Source organism: Anolis carolinensis, chromosome 1 (assembly GCF_035594765.1).
Source record: "Anolis carolinensis isolate JA03-04 chromosome 1, rAnoCar3.1.pri, whole genome shotgun sequence".
Lineage (NCBI taxonomy): Eukaryota > Metazoa > Chordata > Lepidosauria > Squamata > Dactyloidae > Anolis > Anolis carolinensis.
In genome coordinates, this window is record NC_085841.1 from 200,017,197 (window position 1) to 200,031,748 (window position 14,552).

Below are 14,552 nucleotides of genomic sequence, written 5' to 3' on the forward strand. Positions count from 1 at the left end.
AGGGGTGTTTAGAACCAACTCAATGGATATCAGGAGCCCACTGTACAATCAAATTGTATCCACAACTACTCAGGAACAAAATTATGAACCTTAGCTAATTTGTGACATAATATTGCAGACTTACTCTATCAATGAATTGTATTAATCACAAACAAAACATTTTGATCAATTTAGAAGGTTGTAACATTAATAGAACAGCAGGTGCATCGAATACCACAAACTGACAAATCCCACAAATAAATAGGATTCTTCCTCTCTCCTCAACTGGAACAAGAACCTGGAATATTATGATGTACCATTAAGTCATTTCCAACATAGGGAACCCGAAGGTGAAGCTATCACAGAATTTTCTTGGCAAGATTTGTTCAGAAGAAGTTTGCTATTGCCTTCTTCTGAGGCTGAGAGAACATGTGATTCGCCCAAGACCATTCACTAGGTTTTCATGGTAGAACAGAGATTTAAACCCTGCCCTCCAGAGTCTTAGTCCATAACTCAAACCATTACACTGACTCTCCCTAAGATGATACTGGATATGAAACACGAGTACATCACGCAGCATAATATGATTTCTTCTGTACAGAACTCCTTTGAAAATTTGAACACATTCAAATTCTACCTCGTGATAATTCAGACCACAATCCATTAGAAATTATTATTGATTACAAAAGACAGAATTGGAGATAGCGATTGGATAACAATCTATATGGTATGGGAAAAGCAAGGTAGAGAAAAAAAATTGGAAATCATTTTATTAGATCAGCACTATTGAGAGTTTGGGAAAAATACAAAAGAAATTTTTATACAAAAACACCAAAATGGGTTTCACCATTGGAAGCCAATCAAAGAAGATTGCTTGGATGGACCAATTGGCCATCATACAGAGATTTGGTAATTGGGACATTTCCCACATATCAATTAAGAACGCAACAAGAAATTCAGGAAAAATTCAAGGAAGTCACTTGGCTACAATATCTACAGATTAAAGAGTATTTTAATATTGATAAGAAATTAGGCTTCTCCGAGGACGACCTTTGGGACAGACTGATTAAATCTGAGAAAAAATTAATTACAATATTATATAATTAACTCCTCGAATGGTCAACCGAAACAGAACAAATTAACAATTCAATGATAAAATGGGCAAGAAACATAGGAAGGCCAATACAAATTGAAGAATGGGAAGAAATTTGGTTAAGGAAATTAAAATACACATATGCCACTGATTTAAAAGAAAACTATCTAAAAATGATGCATTGCTGGTACATGACTCCAGCAAAACTTGGAAGAATGTACAAGAATATGGACAATAGATGTTGGAAGTGTAAGGTAAATGAAGGTACATTCTTCCATCTATGATGGATATGCAAAGAGGCATTGAATTATTGGAAAACTATCCATGCCGAATGCCAAAAAATACTTTAAAAAACTTTTCCAATGAAACTGGAATATTACCTTCTCGGTATGTTTGATTTGGATCTATTTGCAGATCAAAATGTGGACAAACTGTTTACTTTCTTTACAACAGCGGCGAGGATAGTCTTCGCCAAAAAATGGAAACAGGATACTACTCCTGATACGAAAGACTGGATTATTAAAATTATGGAAATAAAAGATATGGACAAATTAACATTTCTATTAAAAGAGAATAATGGTAGTGGATTGAAGAAGACGGACTGGTCACTTTTAGAAAAATATCTTATGAAAAATTAAAACTTAAGTGGGAAAGAATTTTTATTTCTATTGATAGTTTTTCTTTCTTTCTTTTTTCTCTCCCTCCCTCTTCTTTTTTTCCTACTTTCTTATACTTATACTAGCTATGCTCAGCCACGCGTTGCTGTGGCGTTGTCTGGTGGTGTTGGTGAGAACTTGTTGAGGTAGTGGTGGTATTGAATGTCTGTTGTATGGTTGTCTTTATGTTTAGTATGCATTTGGTTGTTTGTGTACTGTGAAAGTGGTGAGGGTAGAGGGGGTCTATGTCCCTGTGTAGTATTGTATAGTATTTATACGTTGTCCATGTGTTGGGAATGCTTGGATTGTGTCCTGCTGCATAGTAGAAAGGGTTGGGCTGGATGGCCCTTAGGGGTCTCTCCAAACTCTTGTGCCTGTCCCCTGGGCTGAGTGCGTTGCTAGGAGCCCAAGTGGGCAGAGCTTATTTATTTATTTATTTACAGCATTTATATTCTGCCCTTCTCACCCCGAAGGGGGGACTCAGGACGGATCACATTACACATACAGGCAAACATTCAATGCCTTTTAACATAGAAAAAAGACAAACAAACATAGGCTCTGAGCGGGGCTCGAACTCATGACCTCCTGGTCAGAGTGATTCATTGCAGTTAATTGCAGCTGGCTTGCTCTCCCGCCTGCGCCACAGCACCGGGCCCAGCTCAGCCCTCTAACTGGCAGCAATTGGATAAAAGCAATTATTCCTCTCCCTCTAATTAGGACTTTATTTTTCTTTTCTTTTTGTTGTATCAACCTAGAGCCGTGGATGATGGGTTGTGTTGTCAAATTTCGAGGTTGGAGGGCCTGTAGTTTTGTTGTTTGGTCTGCTGCCTTGATGCCATCACTCTTTTATATATATAGATTGTTCTCCTACTTTTATGTATACAAAATATTCTTTTCTTTCAATAAAATTTATTATATAAAAAAATTGAACACATTTTGACCCCTGTATCTTTGGGAGCAGTATCTGCACTCTCATTTATCCAGATCCAACAAAATATGTCCTTTCTAGGCATTTTCTAGGATTTCCAGAATGATTCCATGGTATTCTTGGGCCAGTAATTCATTTCAATGGGATTTGCTATTATTATCTAAGTTTCATGAATTTATTCAAAGTCCAGGAATGTATTGTTTCTGGATATGTGGGTTGTATGGCACCTAATTTCTCACTTCATCTTTATCACAAAAATTCATGTGTTAAGAAACTACAATAGTTTGGTGGAACTGAAGGTTGATTGACTTTCCATTTTATCAGACGGGGTGATTTTATCATTCTAGGATGCTTTCACCCCATCTGGGAGACGGAGGTAGATGCTGGACATCACACGATGTCATGTAACTTCCAACATAGGCCACACCCCCAACTGGCTCCACGCCAATGGAGCTAGCATGGAGTCTCCCCACATGGCCAAGAGGAAACTGTGCCCAGGGCAACACATTCATCCCACTGCTTTGTTTTTCCTTTCCAGAAGTCCGGCGAAGAGGGGCGCCTTGCCAGGGCTTCATGATGAGGTCATAAATCAACTAAACCCATATGTTCAACTTGGGAAGCTGACAGTACAAATAGATCAATCTGTAAATCCAATGTGAAACAACTTTCACTATCATAATACCACTTTCTTATCCTGAAAGTGAAAGCTCAACATTAGTTAGGTTGGATTGTATCAAAACCAAAATGATGTTGGCTTCTATACCAGTGGTTCTCAACCTGTGGGTCCCCAGGTGTTTTGGCCTACAACTTCCAGAAATCCCAGCCACTTTACCAGCTGTTAGAATTTCTGGCAGTAGAAAGCCGAAACATCTGGGGACTTACAGGTTGAGAACCACTGTCCTATACATAGCCTTCTTTGCATCTAGTACACAAGTAGCAAACCATTAGAACTTGCCTGGGTGCTGTTCTTAATTGTGGATGCCTTATGCTCAACTTTTCTTTGTCTTTCTGAATCCAGGTTGTTTTGTAGAGATTTTTCTAGTGGTCCCTAAAAGATAATAAAATAAATAAATAAAAGTGAGTTCAACAATACTGTTCCACTCTGTACAGGATATCCTTTATGAAATAACAAAAAAGCAGAATCAGGACTTTACTTTTCACCTCTATAGTTGCCTACCATAAAACCACTTTATTTCTGATTTTATTATTACAGTAGAGTCTCACTTATCCAACACTCACTTATCCAACGTTCTGGATTATCCAACGCATGTTTGTAGTCAATGTTTTCAATACATTGTGATATTTTAGTGCTAAATTCGTAAATACAGTAATTACTACATAGCATTACTGCGTATTGAACTACTTTTTCTGTCAAATTTGTTGTAAAACATGATGTCTTGATGCTTAATTTGTAAAATCATCACCTAATTTGATGTTTAATAGGCTTTTCCTTAATGCCTCCTTATTATCCAACATATTCGCTTATCCAACATTTTGCCAGCCCGTTTATGTTGGATAAGTGAGACTCTACTGTACATCAATCTGAGATATCTCAGACAGCATTTATGAGAGAAAACCATTAAGATAAAATGGACCGTTTCCATATTTCTGTATGAAGAAGCTAAAAGTATAGAAACCATGTATTTACAGTAGAGTCTCACTTATCCAACACTCGCTTATCCAACGTTCTGGATTATCCAACACATGTTTGCAGTCAATGTTTTCAATATACAGTAGAGTCTCACTTATCCAACATAAATGGGCTGGCAGAATGTTGGATAAGCGAATATGTTGGATAATAAGGAGGGATTAAGGAAAAGCCTATTAAAAATCAAATTAGGTTATGATTTTACAAATTAAGCACCAAAACATCATGTTATACAACAAATTTGACAGAAAAAGTAGTTCAATACGCAGTTATGTTATGTTGCAATTACTGTATTTATGAATTTAGCACCAAAATATCACAATATATTGAAAACACTGACTACAAAAATGTGTTGGATAATCCAGAACGTTGGATAAGTGAGTGTTGGATAAGTGAGACTCTACTGTATTGTGGTATTTTGGTGCTAAATTCATAAATACAGTAATTGCAACATAACATAACTGCGTATTGAACTACTTTTGATCTTTTGATCTATGGATTTAAAAAAAAACCAGAAATTATTATCAAATATTAAACAAAATTACCTGTACAGGCATATTGGCTGAAGCCAATATTCTTCTTTCTTCTCTTAAACAATTAGAAACAACTACTGCTACATGCACAGGATTATTGTGATATTTTCCCTGGGGGGAAAAATACACAGACACACATACAAGGATATGTTAGCATAAAAAGCCAAGCTAGGAGACATTGCTGCTTGTGAGAAAATATATTAATAGTGTTGGCAGGTATTATAGATAATGTATTTTTTGTGTATCAGGAGCGACTTGAGAAACTGCAAGTCGCTTCTAGTGTGAGAGAATTGGCTGTCTGTAAGGGGATGCCTGGATGTTTTGATGTTTTATCATCCTTGTGGGGGGCTTCTCTCATGGAGCTCCCCGCATGGAGCTGAAGCTAATAAAGGGAGCTCATCCACGCTCTCCCCAGGTTGGATACAAACCGGCAACTTTCAGGTCAGCAACCCAACCAAATAATGTTGTACTCACTATAAAGTAACTCTTAAGAATTCTTTAGTATTAACACTGATACTATGAACATACACAGACCTTGTTAGTCCTAGAGACCACTGCAAAGCTATGGGTAGTTACGACAAATCAGTGAATATTTTATATCATTATATCACTGATAAAGACTATGGGGTTGAAGAATATAGAAAATAAATATATAGAACTGACTACTGCAAAAATACAGATGAAATTCTGCATTTAATATATTCTCAAAGATATCAGTGAGTAACTTAAGTAATGTTGCACCATTCAAGTCCAAAAAGGTCTCTGTTCAGCTTTCTGTTGGGCTGATGGTAAAATGCTGAAAAATTCTCTGAGAATCGGGAAATTATTACTAGAACTACTCATCTGTATTGAGTGATTATTTTAATCTAGGTCAGATAGAGGAAACTCATAAAAAAAACTTCCGTCGCGCAGTTGTAGTATTACTTTTAAGCCACAGGTGTAAATTGCTTCCCCCACCTTATCTACCCACTTCCTGAAGACTGCTAATATAGACATCTGCTAACATAATAGTCTCAAATTATAAGAAGTGCATCACAACAAGAGATAGCATGTATAGCTCTTCCTTAAACCACACAACAAATTCAGTTAGTGAAACAATGAAGGAGTGAATACTCTCACCTGAAGCATCTTCCTGATTCTCTTAAGGTTGTGTACCAAGAGGAGATTCTTTTCTTGGGAAACACGGTCTAAATGTTCATCCAGCTTTATTAGCAAGTTCTGTAGGAGAATGGTGGCCATGGGTTCATTGTTATATGCAGATTCCCTATTCAACACAAAGTGTATAAGAGCAAAATATGAATTTTAACAGTGAAAGCACAACTTTATTTATTGCAATTATGAAAAACTCATGTCAAGCTCTGCAAGAATTTTTTTCATTTGTATGGGCTATCTGTATTCTGGGAGCATCAGGGGGTGGCAGTAGGCAGGATAAATTGGTGGGCGTCACACGCCATTCGGCAAACATATCTATTTTTAAAAAACATTGACTGCTACCTACTGTGCTGCGTGCTTTATTTTATTAATAAAGAGCATGTTGATGTCATAGCTAAGATTGGCTGACGAAGAGGTAAAAAGCTAAAGGAGAATGCCAAAAGCAATGCCTACCTGGGAAGGTGGTAGCAGCAGCTTCAAGAAGAAAGAAACACTTTCCCTTCTCCTGCTTGCTCCTTAGCCAAGCCTAGCCATGAGAGCAATGATGAGTGGGTATATCAAGCCCCGCATAGTTTAAAATAAAAATATTTCTTTCTCCTCCTTAGCCTTCCCAGCTAAGCACCTCTTCTGCAGAGCCCTGCTGAAGAAGTCACTTGCTCTAAAACAGTGGTTCTCAACCTTTTTTTTTTTTTTTTGACCAGGGACTTCAACATTGAACCACTCTTCAACATTAGTACCAAAAGGGTTATGAATCTGTTTTTGGTCAAATTTAGATTCAGTTTGGTTATTTGGGGTGCTGATTTAGAAAACTGCATTGGATAGATCACAGCAGCTCTAGTTTCTGATACAGAAAATATGCCATCCAGTAGTCACCATCTGCTCGCCCGCAGAAATCCATATTTAATCTAGAGCTGATGTGGTCTATCCAATGCAATTTTCTGAATCAGTACCCCAAATAACCCCAGGAACAGGCCTAAAAACGAAGGCACTAAGGCGCCTCTGCTTCCAGGTGTTGTGGTAGTCTCTGAACGGTTAGACTCAATTTAACCCTCTCTGGGGGAGATTCCACTAAAATGCAGCAGAGTAGCAAAAGCAAAAGCTTTCAAATGCAACAGTTACTTACATGGGGCGAGCAAAGAGAAGCCTTTCAGCTTAGGATGGCAATCGATTGCAGAGTCTCAGTAAAAGTTCAAAAACATTTATTCAGGTAAAAAGAATTCCATTGTAGATAGAAAGGTTTGGGAGCTGTCTAGTCTACTCTAGACTGGTTTCTAAGGAAAAATAACAAACATCTAAATAGTTACATCTTGCCAGGAGAGACAGCAAGATGCTGCTTGTTAGCTAGAAGAACAAAGGGAGAAAGAGAGAACAAAATGGTTCCAACCTCATGGTCCAGTTTATTGGGGCCATAAAAGACATTCTGACCAATGAGAAGTTAGTGTCCCTGGAGATTCACATTTCTACTAACTTCAAAGTAAGGGATGTGACGTACACAGGATAGAGTGAAACACAGTAAAGCCTATCTAGGCATGCTTTGGAAACAGGGAAAGGATTCCCTCAATTTAACTCTATCATCTATCTAACTACATCTAGACTTGAGTAGTCCAGGATGATTCCCAACACCAGGCACCATATGGAACGGTGCTGCTCAGGGGGAGGGAGGAGGAGGAGAAGCAGCAGTCAGGAGGCTTGTTGTCGCGCCTTAATGGGTAGTCAGCCTCTCCTCTCCCGACATCCCCATTGCCTTGGCACTATAAGAGGATTTTGTGAGGCCAGTTGCTCTCGTTGCAACGGACTAGGAATGTTGAGGCAACGAGCCATATTTTAGTTCCCAACCTATGGTCCATAGACCACAGGTTGGGAACCACTGATTTAAAATCAAGCAGCTATAAGGCTTCAGCCAGGACATAGTGACCAGCCATGAGATCAATGGTGAGGTGGCAGCCCGATCACCCTTCATTTCATGGCTGGGCTTAGTTGGGGAAGGGAGAGTGGCCCCAAGGAGAAGTGAAAAAAGAGGTACTTATTTGAATTTGGGCAAGGGAAATGTATGGTTATCAATCCAATATTACATGGTGTCAACAGGTCCAATCTTAGGCAGCTCCAGAACAGACTACAGACCTGATTTGCTATGCTGGTGTTGATAGCCTCTTAGTGAAAAATGTGATAGCTAAGCTGCTAACTGGCCTGTGATAACAAGTATTCTTCATCCCAAGATCACATTGGTTTCCAGCTGTTTTCTGGGTTTGATTCAAGGTGTTGATTCTAAACTTTAAAACTCCAACAGGTTGAAGTTTGTCTGTTGGTGAGGAGGAGGAACAAGTGTCTTTGGTATGAACCTGCCTGGTTACTAAAGTCTATTCCTTCGAGTTGACTTTATGGTGACCCTATGTTATTTTCTTAATAAAATAGTTTCAGGGTGGGGTTGTCTTTGCCTTCCTCTGAGGCAGTATGACATACTGTATTTACTCAAATCTAATGCTCACTTTTTTTTTTGCTAAATTGTTGTTGTTTATTCATTCAGTTGCTTCTGACTCTTCGTGACCTCATGGACCAGCCTATGCCAGAACTCCCTGTCGGCTGTCACCACCCCCAGCTACTTCAAGGTCAAGCCAGTAACTTCAAGGATAACATCCATCCATCTTGCCCTTGGTCGGCTCCTCTTCCTTTTTCCTTCTTTTCCCCCAGCATCATTATCTTCTCCAAGCTTTCCTGTCTTCTCATGATGTGGCCAAAATACTTCAGCTTTGCCTCTAATATCCTTCCCTCCAGTGAGCAGCCGGGCATTATTTCCTGGAGGATGGACTGGTTGGATCTTCTGGCAGTCCAAGGCACTGTCAGCATTTTCCTCCAACACCACAGTTCAAAAGCATCTATCTTCCTTCGCTCAGCCTTCCTTATGGTCCTGCTCTCACATCCATAGGTTACTACAGGGAATACCATTGCTTTAACTATGCGTACCTTTGTTGCCAGTGTGCTGTCTCTACTCTTCACTATTTTATCGAGATTGGTCATTTCTCTCCTCTGAAGAAGTAAATGTCTTCTGATTTCCTGACTGCAGTCTGCATGTGCAGTAATCTTTGCATCTAGAAATACAAAGTCTGTCACTGCCTCCACGTTTTCTCCCTCTATTTGCTAGTTATCAATCAGCCTGGTTGCCATAATCTTGGTTTTCTGGATGTTTAACTGTAACCCAACGTTTGCACTTTCTTCTTTCACCTTGGTTTGAAGGCTCCTCAGCTCCTCCTCGCTTTCAGCCATCCAGGTGGTATCATCTGCATATCTGATCTTATTAATGTTTCTTCCAGCAATTTTAACTCCAGCCTTGGATTCATCAAGCCCCACATGTCTCATGATGTATTCTGCATACAAGTTGAATAGGTACGGTGAGAGTATACAGCCCTGCCGTACTCTTTTCCCAATCTTGAACCAGTCTGTTGTTCCGTGCTCTGTTCGTACTGTTGCTTCTTGGTCATTATACAGATTCCGCAGAAGACAGACAAGGTGACTTGGTATCCCCATACCACCAAGAACTTGCCACAATTTATTATGATCCACACAGTCAAAGGCTTTAGAATAGTCAAAAAAACAGAAATAGATGTTTTTCTAAAACTCCCTATCTTCCCCCATTATCCAGTAATTTTGCTAAATACTTTGCCAAAATTAAGGATGCGCATTAGAGTCATGTAATACAGTAATCTTAGTGCTGAGCCGAAGTAAAAGAGGAAGCTGCTTCAGGAGCACCTGGAGCACCTATTTAAGAGATGTTACCTGTAATTTAATTGTCATAGCTCAAAGCTATGTAATCCTGGGATTTTTAGTTTGGTGAGGCATCTGCACTCTTTGGCAGAGAAAGCTCAAGGCCTTGTAAAACTACAGCCTGTGAGACTGCATAGCACTGAACCAAGGCAATTAAAGTGCATTCATTCTATATCAGTGGTTCACAACCTGAGATCCCCAGATGTTTTTGGCTGGTAAACTTGCTGGGATTTCTGAGAGTTGTAGGTCAAAACACCTGGGGACCCACAGGTAGGGAACCACTGCTCTACAGCATAGATGCATCCCAAGGTTTTCTTTTCCATTGTTGAAAGCTTTGGGGTTCCTTCCAATTGTTTTTAAAGGAGGAATTCTAAGCAGGCAGCAACTGTAATGGGTATATTACAAAAAGTGTACATTGTCAGCAATTACTTTTTTTTGATGCGTATTAGGTTTGGTGGTACATTATACTCAAGCAAATATTTGGAATATTTTGTAGCATATTAATATTTTCCTTGCACACAACAACAAATGTGAGCTGTCATAGTCACTGCAATCAGACTTCAATAGTGTCACAAAAAAATAAATGGATAAAACATACATTACAAGCAATATTTATTTAAACAACAGAAGATAAACTTTCTAAGAAGCTATAAGTGCACAAGGAAACTAACACAGAGTGTCCAGTCTGCTTGTACATCAGCTTCCTAAGGTTTAACACATGGAAAAAAAGAAGAAATTACCAGTCTTGGTTTTCAATCCATTGTGCTAATAGGTGTCGCACTTCCATGGGAAATTTGTCGTCATAAATCTGATCTATCTGCTCCAAAAATTTTGTTTCCAGCTGCTGGATTTGATTCCACTGAGACATGCTAAAAAGACAAAGACCTGTTTCAGAGATGCAATGCATTTTACCACACAGTGAATCTAAATTTATTCTATTTCGGCTGTACACTTGCTGGTTCAGAGTGAAGAATATTATTTTGTAAACATTTACACATTTGTTGCATTGAGTCTGAAAATGTTTACTTCAGATTTTACTTTTAATTAGGAAATACAGGTTGGGCATTCTTTAGATGAATGCTTGGGACCAGAAGTATTTTTTAATTTGTAATTTTGGATTATCTGTGAAATGACAGGAATCCTAATGTAGTGCTCGATGCAAATCTATGCCTCCCACCATTTCACAGAGCCTTGCATCTCCCCACAGCTTCAGGTATTTTTTAGTCTCATATTTGGTCCGTTTGCTACTTATGTTGGGTATTAGATACAAAGATGGAAAGACAGTGAGAATATAAGAGAATGAGAATATAAGGGAGGAAAAAAAGTCCTACTCACTTCCATCATGCAAGCAAATCAGCGGCAACATTGTAGATTAAGGACACTCAATTTAGACATATATTCAGAGTGGCTAAAGTCCTTTATTTTGAATGTAGGCTCTCCAGATAGTATTTTTGGATAAAAATTCCCCAACGCCCCTGAGTGGTATTTCCACTGAGAAGTACATTAAATACAGTAGAGTCTCACTTATCCAACGTTCTGGATTATCCAACACATTTTTGTAGTCAATGTTTTCAATATATCATGATATTTTGGTGCTAAATTTGTAAATACAGTAATTACTACATAGCATTAATGTGTAATGAACTACTTTTTCTGTCAAATTTGTTGTATAACATGATGTTTTGGTGCTTAATTTGTAAAATCATAACATATTTTGATGTTTAATAGGCTTTTTCTTAATCTCTCCTTATTATCCAACATATTCACTTATCCAACATTCTGCCGGCCCGATTATGTTGGATAAGTGAGACTACTATAAAAACAATTGGTTTTCTGAGCTGTCCTAAACAGCATTTTCACAGACTTTAAAAATGTATTGGGGGCTTTCACACTGTAAGGACTATTGACATTATTCAATACAGATGTTGAGACAAAATGTGGTACAGTGTTCCCTCACTTATTGCGGGGGTTAGATTCTAGGACCACCCGCAATAAGTGAAAATCCGTGAAGTAGGGACACTGTATTTATTTTAATATTTATACATTATTTTAGTAGTTATACACTATTTTAAGCCTTGATCAACCAATTGTGTGTTGATAAATCGCCTTTTTCCTCCTGTTGCCACTTGGGCTCCTTTTCTCTCCCTTTGGCTTCTCCTTCCTCCCTTCCTTAGGCTGTAAATTGTAATTTTTTATGATTTATAATATTCTTTTAGAGTTTATTGAAAAATTACAAAACAGCGAATCCGCAAAAGTGAACCACGAAGTAGTTCTGACGATTCCTGCCATAGATGTGGGCGAAACGTCAGGAGAGAATGCTTCTGGAACATGGACATACAGCCTGGAAAACTCACAGCAGCCTAGTGATTCCGGCCATGAAAGTTTTTGACAACTCATGGGGCCTCATCACACTAGAGCATGAATCCACTTTAAATCTGGTTTCTGCCTCTTGAAGAATTCTGGGATTTGTAGTTTGGTGAGGCCCAGGACCTGTCTGGCTGAGCTGTTTAAAGCCCCCTCCCGAAAGAGGATTTAAAGTGGATTTAAAGTGGATCCAAGCGCTAGTGTGATAAGGTCTTTTGACAACACATAGAATCAGTGCAGTTTGGCACCACTGGAAGTGCCCTGGCTCAGTTCAATGGAGTCGTGAGAGTTGTAGTTTGGTGAGGTGTCAGCACTCAGAATCAGCAGAGAAGGCTAGGTAAAAAGGTAAAGGTTTTCCCCTGACATTAAGTCCAGTCGTGACCGACTCTGGGGGTTGGTGCTCATCTCCATTTCTAAGCCAAAGAGCCAGCGTTGTCCGTAGACACCTCCAAGGTCATGTGGCCGGCATGACTGCATGGAGCCCCGTTACCTTCCCGCCGGAGTGGTACTTATTGATCTACTCACATTTGCATGTTTTCGAACTGCTACTGTGTTTCCCCAAAAATAAGACAGTGTCTTATATTAATTTTTGCACCCAAAGATGCGCTAGGTCTTATTTACAGGGGATGTCTTATTTTTCCATGAAGAATTCACATTTATTGTTGAACAAAAAAATGAACATTTATTATATACTATACAGTAGCTGTTATCACAAACCAGCATAACCAGACAAACTGTGAATCCTATCAAGAATTTCTTGTTACTACCAATATTTCCATGTACAACACTCTATGGTACGTACATTTACCGATCCTGCACTCTCTGGTGTTCTGTTCAGTGGGAATGCTTCCAAACAAAAACTTTGCTAGGTCTTACTTTCGGGGGAGGCCTTATATTTAGCAATTCAGCAAAACCTCTACTAGGTCTTATTTTCTGGGGATGTCTTATTTTAGGGGAAACAGGGTAGGTTGGCAGGAGCTGGGGCTAACAGCGGGCACTCATTCCGCTACCGGGATTTGAACCTGGGACCTTTCGGTCAGCAAGTTCGGCAGCTCAGCGCTTTAACACACTGTGCCACCACCAGGGGCCCCAGAGAAGGCTAGAGACCTAGTAAAACTACAGCTCCCAAGATGTCCCGCAAAAACCAAGTTTGGGCAGTTTAATACACTTTCTCCCCATGCTTTTGCTGATAGAGTCAATTAGGAAAGGACATGGATCACGCAGGAACAACAATGGTGTTACAATGGTTGGAGACGGGACCCCTTTGGAAAGCACTATGTGCAGACCCAGCCACTGGCCAAGGAGCGGCAGCCCAAACCCATTTGCGCACCTTGGAGCGAAGCTTCTTCCCTGCGAAGACGAGTCCAAGCCAAAGCCAGCCGAGGGAGCAGAACAAGAGGCAGTTGCGGACCCCGATTGGCCTCTGCCCTACGGAGGGCCAAGGCTGCTGCTGCTTCTCCTTCGCCGAGGCAGACGGAAACCGAGCCGCTCCGCTTGGGCTTCCACTCGCGGCGCCGGGCGGGGAAGGCTTTCCTGTGCGTCAGGGGCCGAGGAGGGGACGTCCCTGCCTGGCGGGCTCTCAGGCTCAGCTCCGCGGCTGCGGCTTCCGAGGCCACCGCTCTTGCGCCTCTCCATTGCCTCCGAGCCTGCTCTCCCACGCCTGCCCTTGTCGCTTGTTGCCCTGCCCAAGGCTTCCAGGGCTGAGTCAGGATGTGGAGGACCCTGGCCTTTAAGAGTCCTCAAGCTACCACTCAAAGGCCACTTTCTGCAGTCATAATAGTGGGCTAATGCGAATGTAGCAAGGCCCGGGCTGTGGCGCAGGCTGATGAGCAGCCAGCTGCAGCCAGCTGCAACAAATCACTCTGACCAAGAGGTCATGAGTTCGAGGCCAGCTCGGAGCCTGCATTTGTCTCTGTCTTTGTTCTATGTTAAGGCATTGAATGTTTGCCTTATACAGTAGAGTCTCACTTATCCAACACTCGCTTATCGAATGTTCTGAATTATCCAACGCATTTTTGTAGTCAGTGTTTTCAATCTATATATATAAAAGAGTGATGGCATCACGGTGACCCACAAAACAACAAAACTACAGGCCCCCCAACCTCAAAATTTGACAACACAACCCATCATCCACGCCTCTAGGTTGATACAACAAAAAGAAAAGAAAAATAAAGTCCTAATTAGAGGGAGAGGAATAATTGCTTTTATCCAATTGCTGCCAGTTAGAAGGCTAAGCTCCTCCAACTTGGTCTCCTAGCAACCCAATAAAAAATAATAAAAAACACTAAAAAATAATTAAAAACACTAAAAGATTAATACAATAAAATACTATAATAACAGAAAATAACTACAAATAATACAAAAAAATAATAAAATATAATAAATAAAAAGATAACTTACAATAAAATATTAATACAATAAAATACTATAACAGAAAATA

General features: G+C 39.8%; 1 protein-coding gene across 3 annotated transcripts in view; it reads right to left on the reverse strand.

Annotated features, from left to right (window-relative positions):
* stat4 (signal transducer and activator of transcription 4) overlaps window positions 1-13,883 on the reverse strand; it is a 52,888-nt gene extending 39,005 nt beyond the window's left edge. For 2 of the 3 annotated variants that reach the window (XM_016991465.2, XM_003217416.4), the window contains exons 1-5: window positions 13,443-13,883; window positions 10,489-10,617; window positions 5,957-6,101; window positions 4,850-4,948; window positions 3,612-3,704 (exon numbers count right to left, since the gene is read on the reverse strand). In XM_016991465.2, the coding sequence (XP_016846954.1) occupies window positions 3,612-3,704; window positions 4,850-4,948; window positions 5,957-6,101; window positions 10,489-10,616 (465 nt within the window). In that variant the 5' untranslated portion in view covers window position 10,617; window positions 13,443-13,883. The remainder of the gene's footprint in view (window positions 1-3,611; window positions 3,705-4,849; window positions 4,949-5,956; window positions 6,102-10,488; window positions 10,618-13,442) is intronic. The other variant, XM_016991466.2, reaches the window with a different exon arrangement.
* Between the last annotated feature and the right edge of the window lie 669 nt (window positions 13,884-14,552).